The sequence below is a fragment of the Pseudopodoces humilis genome, chromosome 17 (genome assembly GCF_049639895.1).
Source record: "Pseudopodoces humilis isolate 2021_Gansu_Grassland_sample_001 chromosome 17, ASM4963989v1, whole genome shotgun sequence".
In the NCBI taxonomy this organism is placed as follows: domain Eukaryota; kingdom Metazoa; phylum Chordata; class Aves; order Passeriformes; family Paridae; genus Pseudopodoces; species Pseudopodoces humilis.
This window is the reverse complement of record NC_142216.1, coordinates 10,467,176-10,481,182: the sequence shown is the minus strand read 5'-3', so window position 1 is coordinate 10,481,182 and position 14,007 is coordinate 10,467,176. Positions and strand designations below refer to the sequence as shown.

Genomic DNA, 14,007 nt, shown 5'->3' with positions numbered 1-14,007 from the left:
TTACTCTTTTAGCCTGTGGTTGGAGCAAATTCTGTTGTCTGCTTGGTTTAAAATCAGATGATTTATACCCAAAAGGTGTATATGATCCTTTGCAGTAGTTTTGAGTGTTTCCAGAAATGCCTTTGGATAGTGTGAAGAAAGTGATTATTTTTGGTGCTGTTTGGTTTTGAGGGTTGTTTTGGCTTCTGTGTGTTTAAGAACATGCCCCAGCCCCAGAGGTAGATGATGACACCATCATCTGCCTCTTTCACATCTGCAGCTGGGTGGATATGCACGGATACTGAAGTAGCTCCCTGGCAGGTGATGGCAGGCTGTAGCAGGAGATTTTGATAACTTTATTTTTTTGAACTTAAATGTTTTTCTGAAACAGGGTAATATTACTAGCTTTGTTTTTCAAGCTGAAATTTTAGAATACAAAAAAAAAGAAAGCCTTCACCCTTTTAAAGAAAGGCCTGGATATACACCTAGAGAAGAGGATGGTGCATGTCTCTTATTAAAGATGCTTCAGTGTTTTTTGTATATGGGAGTGGTGACAGTGTATATAAACAAACATTGACTATCTGAATTCCTTCCTCAAGCAATAAATGTTCACTGATCTGTCTAAAGCACTGTTTACTATCTTCACAATTAGAGCCTGTCTCTATTTGCAGAAAAATTCCTTCCAATATTTTTCCTGGTCAGTTGTTGGATGGAGATTGGATCAGCTTTCAAGGCACTTCTTTTAATATGCATTGGGTTACACTGAGGTAAAATGGAAACCTTAGATGTTACTCCTGTAAATAAATGTTTACATAATACATGGCACTTCTCAGCATTGCATGTCTAAGAAAAAAGGTCACTTTTGACATCAGTAGTCTTTAGAGAGTGGTGCCTTTGCCACACAGGTAAAGGAAGTTACTGTGTGCTTCACATTCCTTCACTAGATCAAGAAGGTAGGTAGAGGTGGTCAGATGTTACTGCTTTTAGCTCCTAAATTTTGGCATTTTAAGCTTTAAAGGCAAGATTTGGGCTTAAGGCATGGGTCCTGTAACCAGCACATGCCCAGTTTTGCTCATGTGAATAGTTCCATTGAATTCCTTGGCACTAGTCATATGAAAAGCCAAGTCTGTAATGTATGTGTTTGGCATCAGGGCCTCAATTCTTCATTTCTAAATGAGAAACTTCCTGTAAAGCATGGTAACAAAAGATAATGGTGTTGCCTTTCTTTAGTTTTGCTGCTTTTGTGTCAAAACACTTGTCCAGCACCAAACATAAAAATATTACCATCCTATAAAAGAGCAACAAAACCATTGTGGTGGCAAGAGGTTAAGGATTTCTCCCTAAACTTAACCCAAGAGATGTGTAGCAGAACAGGAAACTTTGTGTTCTGCTTTGGAATCCATTTCAGAGGACAAGCAACATCTGACCTCTTGAGATTTTACGGTCTTGTAGCCAAACCCCTTGAACAGGTGCACTATTTCACCCACTCTGATACAGGGGAACCATCAATAGCACTGGGTTGTGGGATGCGGTGGAACAGGAGATTCTGATGATAAATCTATTTTTGCTGCTTATGTATTTAAAATACTGGCAAAACTTGTAGGTTTTCAGACACTGGAAAAAAAAAATAAAGTAAAAACTATGATGCTGTAGGCTTCTGCCTTCATGTATTACTTGAGTTTTAACCGAAGATCATACAGAATTAATAGTATGAGTGATTAGCCTCACCCATGCCTGTGACAAGACTAGATGGCTTTTAATGTGCGTTGCATTTTTGAATGCCCAATTCCTTCTTCCCTTCCCTGTCCATCTGTCTTGTTCCTCTCCCACAGTTTAGAGATAAAAGTTTATTGTATAGTTCTTTGCTATTTAAAGTTTGTTAAACAAACGCACTTTGCCGTTGTGATGTCTGGTACCCTTCCTAGAGTGACCCGGGTTACCGCCAGAGCACCATCGGGAAACCTTGTTTACTGCCACCTGGCTTAGTCGGGTTTTCTTTGAGCGCATATTATTTTGCGTATTTAATTTTTTTCCGGTCTGTGGCCATCCAATTGTCTTGCATATCCCCGATTCCCGTGTAATATTAATGAGCCCTCGCTGAGCGCACAGTGCGCTCTTTGTTCGTACGGGGGAGGGGGAGAGGGAGCGGGAGCGGGCGGGATGTCGCGCCGCAGAGGCAGCAGCGAGCGGGGGTGGCCGAGGGCTCCTCGTTCCCCTTCCCCGCCAGGCCCCTGCCTGGAAGAGCGCTGCAAAGCCGCCGTGTGAGGGAGGGCTGTGGCGCGGTGTCGCCGGGGCTGGCGGCCGCAGGTGGCCCGCGGTGACAGCCGTGTCACATGATGGCTGCCAGCGCGGGCTCCGCCACCCGCGCGCGCGGGCTCCGCCAGGAGCATCCCGCCGCTCCCGGGAACGTGAGGGCCGGGGGTGCCGGCTGGAAGGAGGCCGCCCTGCTTCGCCCCCGCCTTCGTCGCCGAGCGGGCTGAATTCCCGGCGGCCGCGGCTCGGAGGTGCCCGGGGGACTCGGTGATGAGACGGAGCCGGGAGTGCGGTGGCGGACAGGAGGCGGATGGATGGCACTGACGGGTCCGGGCCGGCGCTGTCCGGGCAGCGTTTGGCTCACCGTGAATTACATTGATTTGCTCTGCAGCGAGCCCTGGAAGAGACGAAGGAGCGGAGAAGACGGGCGCTCTTTCCTGGAGCAGAAATCCCAGGCTGTGCAGAACTGTGGGGCAGGATTTGGGTTATGAAACTCCGGGCCAGCGGAAACGCAGCCTGGTGCAAACCCCGGCACTGCTGTCCTTAAGGTGGTTTCTGTGCTCCTGTTGCTAGGATTAAAGCTTTTGCATTGCAGCATGGAGAGTCTTTTGTTTGAGTTAAATTCAGACCTCTTGATATGTCACCTGACAGTCTTGTGGTTTTGGATGAATATGGCTCATTGCTATTATTAACCTGAGTTGGCAGCCAGGCACAACAGGAGTTTATAGGGATTTTGAAAACTGGAACTGCTCAGGGGACAAAGATGCTTCCCAGGTATGGTCACTGCACAGTTCTTGAGATCGTTTTAATTATTTGAAAGCTTATTATTATCCCTGTGATGAAAATACTTCTTTTCCGGAGATATAAATCTTCTAGGGATTTATTTTTTTATGATTCTTACTATAGTTTTATGCTAAAGGGTGCTTTTTTTTTTGCCTGAATTGAGTTTATCTTGTAACTTTGCAAAGGGAAGTGCAGTCTGCTTGAATAATGTAATTTTGTGCAGTGCTACTGAATTTAACTGACAGGAGCTGTGAATCGTGTGTGTGTGGTTTTAATTACAACACATTTCAAGCGACCATGAAACCTGTATGTGTATGTGCAAATATTTTCATGCATATATGTGCCTAAATCAGTTAAAACCTGAACAGGTAATTTTTGAAATTGCTTAAGTGAAAGTAGTCCCAGAAATACTTTATGAAATTATCAGTAGTGATTGTAAATACTGCAAGGTGTGTGAATTGCAAAGCTATTCAACATACTACACAGCTTTAACAAAACCTTCCCACTAATTTATTTTCAGTATAACACTCCAGATTATGATTACTGTGTTGACTAGTCTGTACCTAACCTGTCAGTGTTATGTCTTTGCTTGTGGAAAAGCATCTGATTCAGGTATTGGACTTCAGAATATAAATTAGGTATCTTAATGAAAGTCAAACGACTCTCATTAGAAGGGAGAAAAAAAAGAAACTAAAGTCATCTTCATATACAGATAAAGAATTGGACAGAGCCAAGGAGCTTGGCAGGCAGTTGAAGTTCAGGTCCAAGTTTGTTATACCTGTGAAATACCTGGCTGACGCACTTTGTTCCTGGTGTACGGTATGTACTTAGTATAAGCAGCACAAGTTTCCTGGAGCTCAAGAAGTGCATCTATTCCAGGTGAGGATTGCTAGCTAAACTGGTAAATAATGAGACCAGCTTAGAGATGGAGCAGGAACTGACCTCCACAGTGCTGCAGTGCCTGTGGACATGTCACCCTCTTTCAGGAGATGAAAAAGAAGGAGCTTGGATTTATTTTTTTGTATTTTAAAGAAACGTTAAACAGAAAATTTTAAGGAATTTTTGTGGTTTAGTAATTTTTTGTATTTTAAAGAAACATTTACATTTTGTAAATGTAATTTTGTAATTTTACTTTTTGTATTTTAAAGAAACATTTTTGTATTTTAAAGAAACATAAACATTTAAAGTCACCACTGCACGCAGTCAAGGGTGGTTGTCCCTGAGATGATCCGCCATCTGTCTATTCTTCCATACTACCCAGAACCCAGGTCCTGTGACTTCTGTGAAACCCCAGCTGAGGTCACCGTGGCAGAGGGCAGAGTCACTTGGGACGCTGGCTGAGCTCTGCAATCTACCCTTGTGGGCTCCTTCCCTGCCTGGCCAAGACACAGATGCTGGTTTTCTGTGCAGAATCAGCAAGTGCTCACCACTACAGTCACATAGCCCTGACATGACCTCAGCTCTTGCAAAGACAAATATCTTGCAAAATTTTTTCTAAGTATAGGCCCCGTGGTTTCTCTACTTTAGGGAACTTTATTCCTCCTTGCAGCCTTAAGGTTGTGTTACATCACCAGCACTTAAAAGGAATCACTATCTTAAAATGCCAGCTTTGCAAATGAGCCATGCAGCTTGGATCATCCTTGTCTTGTGAATCCTGAGAAAGTTCTCTTGTGTTTCAGGTGCTATTGTTAAATAAATAACCTGCCCATGCCTCTAAGAGAAGATGGTCTTCCAAAGCTGCAAGCATCATTAACACACACTATAGTTGTTTTCATTGCTTCCAAATTAGTTGTGATCTTTCAGAATGGTCTGTGCAGCTGTTTGTGCAATAATGGTCAATAAGTGAATTACTGTAATACAGTAAGAAGGTATTAAAGTACGTGCAAGACCCTCACCAGTAATCCTATATACTCAACTTCTGTTGTATCTTCTCAAAGCCGAAAGAAAAAGTAATCTGTAACAGATTTGGAAATCTGCACAGGCGTTTGGGCAGAAGAAGGGAATTCTTGGTTGGAAAAGGCGTCTCAGGGCTGAGAGGAGTATGATAGGATGGATGGACTAGGCAAGGACCATTTTCCTTCCAGACTTGATCACCCTTTCCTGTAGCAAAGCAACTGCAGGATCCTATGTATTGGGCTGTATAGGTACAGGAGAGTGTGCTTTGATGTGGATGTACATCTCCATGGAATGTGGAGATAATCTGAAATCCCAGTGCACTCTGTGGAACAGTCTTGTATTTACAATGTTAGCTCTTCATGACAGATGCAGCCTTTGTCAAAGGTTTGTGTAGAAGTTGGCTGGATCTAAGCACCACTGCAACAAGGATAATACCTGGAGAAACATCTGCAGGTGCTGGTGATAAGCTCTGGAATCCCTGTGCTTCTGTTCTGATGCTCATCTAGCAGGAGTAAAAGATGTTTCCTTCTGCCAGAGCCTGTGAGGGGAGCATGGGACAAGGTGGTGGGCCTGTCTGCTCTGCTGGGCGGCTCCTGTCACCCTATAAAAAGGTGCTAACATGAAAACCATGCAGAACAGATAAGCTGGCATAAACTATAAATATCATTTGCGTAGATGCATTTAAAAATAGCTCCAAGTGATTCATCACCAGGCAATTTTTATAACTATGGGTAACATGATGTAGGAAAACAATAGTTTGACTGATAGTTTCAACTTACTTTTTACATGTTTAATCCTATTCTGGTTTTGAGCAACTTTACTTTTTAGAAAACTTTTCCAATTCCTATGTGCTTAATATCTTGATTATTTTGCTTCTGTTGATTTAGTTTAAGATTTCTAAAGTATCTGTTTTTGTGAAAAAGTAACCAGATACTATCTAAGCCATGTTAATATAAACAGTTTTAAAAGTCAAGTCTCAGCCAGGGAAGATAATACTAAGCTAAACCTGTAAAGTAATGAGCGAGTGTTGTTCATGTTCTAGGTGGGAATGAGGAGGAAGGAATGTACTGGGATTCAGTTATGGGGGAAATTCTGTATTTTAATTGTTGGAGTGGTAATGAAGGATTTATGTGTCTGTTGTGTTATCTATTAAAACTTGCATAGAGTGAAATAGTATCAATTTACAGTCATTCAGGTGTTGCTGAGAAATGTTGATAGTGGTAATAAACTCCAGAAACACAACAAAATTCATCCTTAGAGAGCTGTTGGAATTCTGGATTTCTGTGAATCTCTATAGTAGAGGTGTCAGGAAGAATGGAATGGATTTGTAAATATAAGCTACAGGTAATATTCTGTGATTGAAGGTAAAAAAGGCAGAAAAGCAGGAGGGATGAAAAAAGGAAAGAGCTGAACAACAGTGGGGCTTAAGTGTGAATATGCATTAAAATACCACTTTTCAGATCTTGATGTCATTGTTGCCAGTTTCCAATAATTCCATCATTAATCATAGGGAATCTTCCCTTTCTCTCCTAAATAATTATTCTTCTTTTGCACTCTGTACTTGCATGAGTGTCTGTGCAGGGGCATTGGATCAGATGCCCTCCAGGAGACCCTTCCAACCTCAACCAATCTGTCATGGTGTGAGAGCTGAGTCTTGTTTCTGAAACATCCCATACAGCATTTACACGTCAACAGACTTATACTCCATATAGGTATTTTTGAACATCTGATTCTAGAAGAATCCCCACTTGTGTACTGGAGATCTCCACAGGAGCAGTATCCTGCTCAGAAGGAATTTGTTTATCACTGGTTTTGTTCCATGCCCAAACTCACAGCACTGTGTGCTAAAGTCACAAACACTTCTACTGGTGAAAGGTATTTGGGGTTTTCTTGACGGTGGTTTTTGTGGGATTTTTTTTTTTTTTTGTCCCGGGTTAATTTTGGGGTTTTTCTTTAGATTGAATCAATTTCAAGGAAAGATCAAAGAGTGGCAGATACGTCATGCAGGAAAAACTCCTTCTTAAGGAACTGTCATTTCCAGAGCAGTGTGGAAAACGGAGACTCACCTTTCATTAACATTGCTAGAACATTTGATTCTACGTCTCCTGGTTTTCCTGTAGGACTCGCAAGAAAACATCAGTTAAATGTCAAAGTTAGTTTCCATTTATAAACAGAACTAATTATATTCAGAAGATCTAGGTCAGTTTTCATCTGCCTCTGAAGAGGAGCGCTGGAGTGCTGCCCTTTTATATTTGTTTTGAGAATACCTCTTGCATGCAGGAATTTTGTTTCTGGGGATAATCTATTCAGATATCAAGCTTAACGGTATTTTAAATCTGCTAACAACAAAAGCAAAGCTCTGTGTCCTGCTTCCCCCTTGCTGGTGGGGGTGAGTTGGAGGTGCCAGGCTGCCTTCTGTTTACTGTGTGTCTGAATGAACTTTCCCCCAGCTCTCTGAAAGGCTTTTCTGGTTTGGGAAGTGGCCCACTATTGCCAGGGAATGTTTTTGCAAGGCTGTAATGTGCTTAAGGATGCTATTATGTAACAGAGCGCTTCTTTGGAATTATCACAAATTATGATGGATAATAGCTACTAAATGCTTGTCTAGAGAAAGTTAAAATGTCTTGTGAAGAAGCTGAGAAGTAAACAAGCTCTTCTTAATAACTTCATCAAATATGTTTCTGAATACAGCAAGAGTTTTATATTCAGCTTTGTCTCCTCTTAGTGTGAAATCTGCTCTTGGAGCTTTTTATAAGTAAACTTTACTAAGATCTGGAACAGCTATTGCCTTCTTTGTCAGTAATTTCAAAGTCAAATATCAAAAGTACTAGGTAATGGAAGACATGCTTTTGTCTGAGTGTGAAGGACTTTCAAATGTGTTGCAAGGGTGGAGCAAGCAATAGGATCCTTTTGGCAAGCAATTAATTTTTATTGTCACACAGTTTCTTTATAGGAACCACAATGGCCTGTCTGGCAAAAAAATACTAGCTTCTGAACTTCCACTGATTTCACTTTAATATATGGAGACTGTTCCTCCAGGAAGCCAGTTTATCCAGTGGTCCTCCTCATTTCTAGCCAAAGTCATGCTCTTAGCAGTTACCATGGCCAACTCTAGTGCCTTCGTGCCTCTCACTTGGTAACATCCCAGGCATGTGTCAAACTAGGGATTTGTTTTTTCTTACATTTTCTGAAATGTATGATGGTGTTAATTAGGAGACCTTCCAGTAAGTGTAAGCTTGGCTCTGAGTTTGTCACTGTACATGGGTTTTGGTACAGAATTTGCTTTGTTTGGTGTCTGCATTTTGTGTAGGCATTTTTTGCTGTGGGCAACACTTGGCTTTAGGTGCTCAAATGAGAGGGAGTATGGCTCTTTGCCCCCAGATCTAGACATGAAGTTATTTCGGCTCAAGTTGCTCAAGTTTTTTTTCCTTGTAGTAAGTTTATTTGGACATTTGTTACACACCATCTTCTCTGCAGCTTCCGTTTTTCTCTCTTGTTGCTAAATGGTGGAGATGGGCAGATTAGGAAATAGATTCCATCTTAGGAGAGTGTGTAACTGTCTTCATGCTTAGTTTCACCTCATTGGGAATGCAATAGCTGTAATACTGTGTATTACTAGCTGTAATACTTGTGTATTGTGTATACTATACTGAGCAACCTTAAAAACTTCTGGTAGGTGATGATGGCTTTGGTGATCAAATGGATTTTCTGCTGTTGCAGGACTTGTTGGTCATATGAAGTGTAGGTGCAGGGCAGAAAACCCTTTGGGTGCTGCTTTAGAGGAGAGGAAAATTTACTGTTGTCTTGGAGTGTAACATGCCAGGTTTAACCCATGTTGTGAGTGTCTTTTTGCTGAAATACATGTACAGCTTCTTGCAGATTAGGATTCTATATCCTTCATTAATGGCTTGTTCCAGTGTCTTGTTTCTGGCTTCTTGAGGTTCACGCTAACACTGCTTGCCTAAAAGCTAAGAATAAGGAAGACAGAATTTCACTTGATCTAGGAAATGGCTTGTAAACTAGCTGAAAGATGATTCCTGGTAGTTTCATGGATACAGCAGGAATCTTATTTCCTATCTTCCAAGAATTGAGATGGTATCAGTGAAAATGGATTCCCAAAGCCAATGGGTGACAATGCTTGCTGGGCTTTAAAGTGATGGCTGGCTTTTTAAAATGGAAATTTAAGACAGTGACTACAAAGCACCTCTGAAGTAGTGGCACTAGGGAAGGTTCTGAGGCTTCAGGAAAGCTCCTTCCCTTGGAAACCAGTTTGGGAATAGGTGTGTTAAGACTGCTTTGCATGGTTTGCTGACCATGCCCTTCAGTCACAGTGGCTTATGTGGAGAAAGCCAGATGGTTCTCCCAAACCACCCTGTGATTATTCATCTTGGGGGTTTTTTTGTGTCTTTAAACACAAAAGTTCTGTGATATTGATTTTAGATAGCTGGAACTTGAAGAAAACATCACAAGACAGAGCAGAAGATGCTGCATGCATCATTTTGTGCAGTTGTAGAGGATTGGTGCAGTTTATGACAGTAATTTGGCACATGTGAGGGAAAGAAAACAAAGGGCATAGTTCTGGCTACAGGATCAAAGGCTTTGATGAAATGGCATTGAATTTGCTTGACTCTATGTTTTAATCAAATTGTATATACAGATAATGTAGAAAGAGCAGCGTAATAAAGTGTTGTTGTAATTGATCCTTCTGCTCTTTTCTTTTTTAATTAAAGCTGGCCTTTGCCGGAGTTTGACCCAAGTCAGATCCGACTAATTGTGTATCAGGACTGTGAAAGAAGAGGACGGAATGTCTTATTTGATTCCAGTGCTAAAAGAAAAATAGAGGATGTTTCAGTGTCGGTGAGTATTTTGCTAATTTACATGTTTATAGTTGTATTTTTTTTCAAATGACAAAATTGATAAATTGCTTATGCTCTGTTTTATTCACACTGACATGTTGATTATATGCAGGGCTATATTTAAATGCTTGTTAAGTTGCAAATTATTCAGGCTTCAGTGGTTTCACTCTTACCAGCTTTAAATACTATAGTGATCTCTTTATTCTGGGATTTATCTACTTTCTGCTTCTTCAGATTCCTTCCTGGGGCTGTGGCAGGCAATGCTGGGCGTTGAAACAGGGCATGAACTGGGATTTATTGATCTGGTTTTGTGCCATGGTGGGGTCTGGATTCTTAATCAGAAGGTCCCACCAGCCCCATATCCTCTTGTGTCCTGTTTGCTTAACTTCTGCCAGTTGTTGTTTGTATGCTTTGCTGACAGTTTTTTGACATGAAGTTACTTGAAAACTGTGTTTTTCCTTCAGGCATGATTTGTATGGTAATCTCTTAATTGAAACTGTAATGGATGCGGTCAAATGAGAATACTACTTTGAAGGACTCAGTCCAGAAGATTAATTTCTGGCCATAGTGCTACTGAAAGTGGTGGTGTGAGGCTGGGCAACTTATTTTGCTGCTTTGAACTTCCTTTTCACCATTTCTAAAAGCGTTCACGAACCATTTTAAGCTTTGCAAGCAGAAAGCACAGTGTGAATTGAAATTAATGATTCCAGCTGCTTTTATATGGAACTTACAGAGGTCCTTCTGTAAGCAGGAGTACACAAAATAACACGTTGCCCCAAGCCCTGGTTTTCCTGTTGAGTATTGGAGTACAGCAAAAATATTTTTCATCCAGCTTTCCAAACTCTTCCAGCCTGTTGCCAGCCTGATGTTCTTAACCCTGGTCTCACATGCTGTGTCCAATATCCAAACCTTTGGAGTCTGTGTCTTACCAGGCACAAACTTCCAGGTTTTTCCATTGCTTATTCCAGTGCTTCTATACCCATGAATCAAGATCCTAATTTCCTAGTTTTTACAGAGAATTTGTGAAATAAAGTAAGTTTCACAAATGTTGAAAAATTGCATCTTTCTTTTTAATTTAAATTTATTAGAATGGTTCTATTAGTTCCTGTTCTTCCTTATGTTCCTGCCAGGAAAACTGGTTTTTAAAGACAGGAGATCTTTAGAACTGGTTTATTGGTATGAATTGTTGGCTGTGCTTATCCCTATTACTTCATTAATAAAAATAACTTACAGTATAAATCCTCTTGCAAGATTTAAATTAATTTATTGAAAGTCTAAAACCTCTTTAAGATAGATGTGTACTTGCACACTGAACTTGCAAACTTCACTGTTTTGGGTTACTTCAGAAAGCTCATTGACTGTGGCATCTCAACAGCAACAGAATAAGTGGCTGATAGTGGAGCTGGTATGAGTCCATATTAATCTTTCCTTTTTCTTTCCTAAGGGGGAAGAAAACGGCTGTAGTCGCCATATCCACATGAGACTAGTGGAGGCAAACTGTTTCCAGGGCATTTGAAATGCCCAGAAAGTCATGTCTAGGAACTTGATACATTTATTTTTCATAGTATTAGGATCCTTTGAAAGAGGACAGATATATTGAAACATTTTCTTGCCACGTACCTGCTTTCTGCAGCATTCAGATAATGTCATGTCAGGCAAAACTTTTCTCATAAAACAAAAGTTTGCAGGTAGAAACATGCCAGAGAGTCTTCAGCTCAGCTTGATGTGAGCTCAGTATGGGCTTGTGCAGTTAGCTGGAAGTAATGGCCATTTTCAAGGAATTGCATTGTTCATTTCTCTCACTCTTTATCATGATTTTCACTAGCAAAGACACACTCTGCTTATACAGAGCCAGATCTTGGCTCTAAGCACATTCCAAGGCACTCTTGCCCTTTTGCAGCCAGCCATGTGTGGGCTGGGCACTCTCCCTTCTGAAAGGGTATCTGTTCAGTACCCCTCAAAAAAGCAAAGCCTTCTGCTTCTCTTCCCCCTCACCCCCCATTTCCTAATGTGACTTTACACCTCTGGACCTACAAATAACACTGGGGAGACATCTGCAAGAGTGCCTGCCAATGGCCAGACTGTTCTAGTTCAAGTCAAATCAGTCTAACACAGATAATCAAGAGAGTTTCACTTTGCTTTATGGTGTGGTGTTCCCATTTTCTGTTGTTTATGAGACAGGAAAGCAATTATAATTTAAGAGTAGTATGCCTGCAGCAAGGTGAGATTTATTTTGGTCTATTTCCTACATATGTCAAAAGTGGTGTGTGATGAGCTGAGGTTGAACATGGCTCAGGCTTTTGAATTCTGCAAGGGAAGGTGTTGTCATAAAATTTAAGGAGCATCAGAGAAAATCTTTGCAGACACAGATGTTTCAAGAAATAAAACAATAAGCTCTGGCTTTTTGATCAGTGAAAATGGCTGAGTTTGTGCTAACAGCAAACTGGGCTTTCATTAATAAAGCATTACTAGCTTCATTTTACCTGTGTAGGAAATGTGGCTATAAGACAAATAAGGACCTTGTGTTTTCATTGGATATTAAATCAGCCTCTTCATATCTTCAGTAAAAGTAAATATTAGCTAGATAAGAATTTGGGGAGGGTTTTGCACAGTGGGACACTGAAGGCAGTCACGAGTTTGCAGTGTGGCCATTACAATATTTCAGTTGCTCAGGAGAAGTCATGATTCCCCTAGTCTTGCTAGAGTTAAACTTGGCGAGGGAAGCTGAGCAGCAGTCTGATGACGAAGGGCTGGCAGCTATTCCTAACACTGGGAATGTTGGCCCAAGGCTGTGCCAGGTGGAGATCCAGCTCAGGCAGCTGTGGGCACTTTGCATGTGGGAGGCAGAGAGATCCTCTTGGTGAGTCCTACACCTTTTTTGGTGCTAAGCAGGAGAGGTCCTTCCCCAGCTTTCCAGGGGATGGGCTACTGATCAGCTGGGCTCTGGAAGCAGAGGGGAAAGGCTGCTGTCTTCTGAGCATTAGAAAATTGTGTGTGTGAGTTCTGCCAGGGTATCCCAGAGAATGGCTGCCTCTTCCAGTTCTGTGGCACTAGGTCATGAGCAAATTCATCAGAATAGGCATTTGCACATTGAATGTACCAGGGCAGCCTGTGGTATGAGGAACAGGCATTGCTGATGCCTTTACTGAACAGCCTCTGTCTCCACCCAAGCATTCACATCCATTGGAGTTTTGGGTATCAAGGAACTTCTATGGGCAAGCTTGTAGGTGTGAGCTACTGTCTCCTCTGGAAACTTATTTTTTTCCTTCCTCATAGCAGTTAGTATCTCATTTCTAATGAGACTCTTTTACTTGATAGTTTAACAACCTTATGACTGGTTTCTGCTGTTAGGTTCTTTTCTGTGCTCCTCTGCTCCTTTAGCTCTGACACCTCCTCTCCTGCTCTCTGTTCCTGGGTGTCACAGCCCTGCTGTCCTCCCTGTGCTGTGGGCTATACTGAGTTCCTGAGCCAGGAGCTGTGTGTGAACACAGGTGTGCTCCTGAAAAAGCTGTGGTAATAGGCCTCCTTTGAATTTCAAATAAGGACAACAGGCAGCTCCTTTTCCTCAAGGTGCAGTAGCCAGGTGGCTACTGCTGGGCTGCCAGTCTTGGCGTTGCCTTTCCCTGTGCTTGGTTTCCCAACCTTGACACTGCATCCATACTCAGCTCATGCTAAGGCTGGCTTGTGTTTTACTGTGTGGTGCAGGAATTATGTCCCAGTAAATGCCAGTGTGCAAAGGCCAGCTGAAGTATGATGAGTTCATCTCCAAGGGCTGGTAATTGATTTGGGATAAGGATGCCACAGAAATGGTGCCACAAGGGGGGAGTGGGGAGTGAAGTAAAGAAGCTGAAAAGGGGAACCTTGGATCATGGCTTCCCTTGGAGCAGGCAAAGTGAGTTAAGAGACAGGGATTAACTGTCTCATTTTAATGCTCATTCTCCTTTTTGTGTTGTCCAGTGCGGATTTATGACAAGACATTGGTTAACATTTGGAATCTGGCTGAAGAGAGGTGCTGATGGGACATGTAAGAGCTAAAAGATTTCCTAACTAAAGATAAGCCTAGAGGAAGGTTTGAAGTACAGGGAGGAAGGAGGGATGTCAAGGGACCATGAGGAGAAGAAGGGAGGAAGAAAGGAAGGACCTAAACTGCACTGTGCTGAGCAGAGATCTAGAGTTTGGGCATGTGGTAGGAAAGGGGGAAAGACAAGGAATCAGAGAAGGGTAGTGACTCGTTGCCAGG

General features: G+C 41.9%; 1 protein-coding gene across 3 annotated transcripts in view; it reads left to right on the top strand.

Moving 5' to 3' along the window:
* The window catches only part of FNIP1 (folliculin interacting protein 1), a 65,584-nt gene that overhangs the window by 17,805 nt on the left and 33,772 nt on the right, over positions 1–14,007 (top strand). For 2 of the 3 annotated variants that reach the window (XM_014253156.2, XM_014253155.2), the window contains exon 2: positions 9,642–9,768. In XM_014253156.2, the coding sequence (XP_014108631.1) occupies positions 9,642–9,768 (127 nt within the window). Of the gene's footprint in view, positions 1–2,806; positions 3,007–9,641; positions 9,769–14,007 lie in introns of those variants that run through there. The other variant, XM_088063455.1, reaches the window with a different exon arrangement.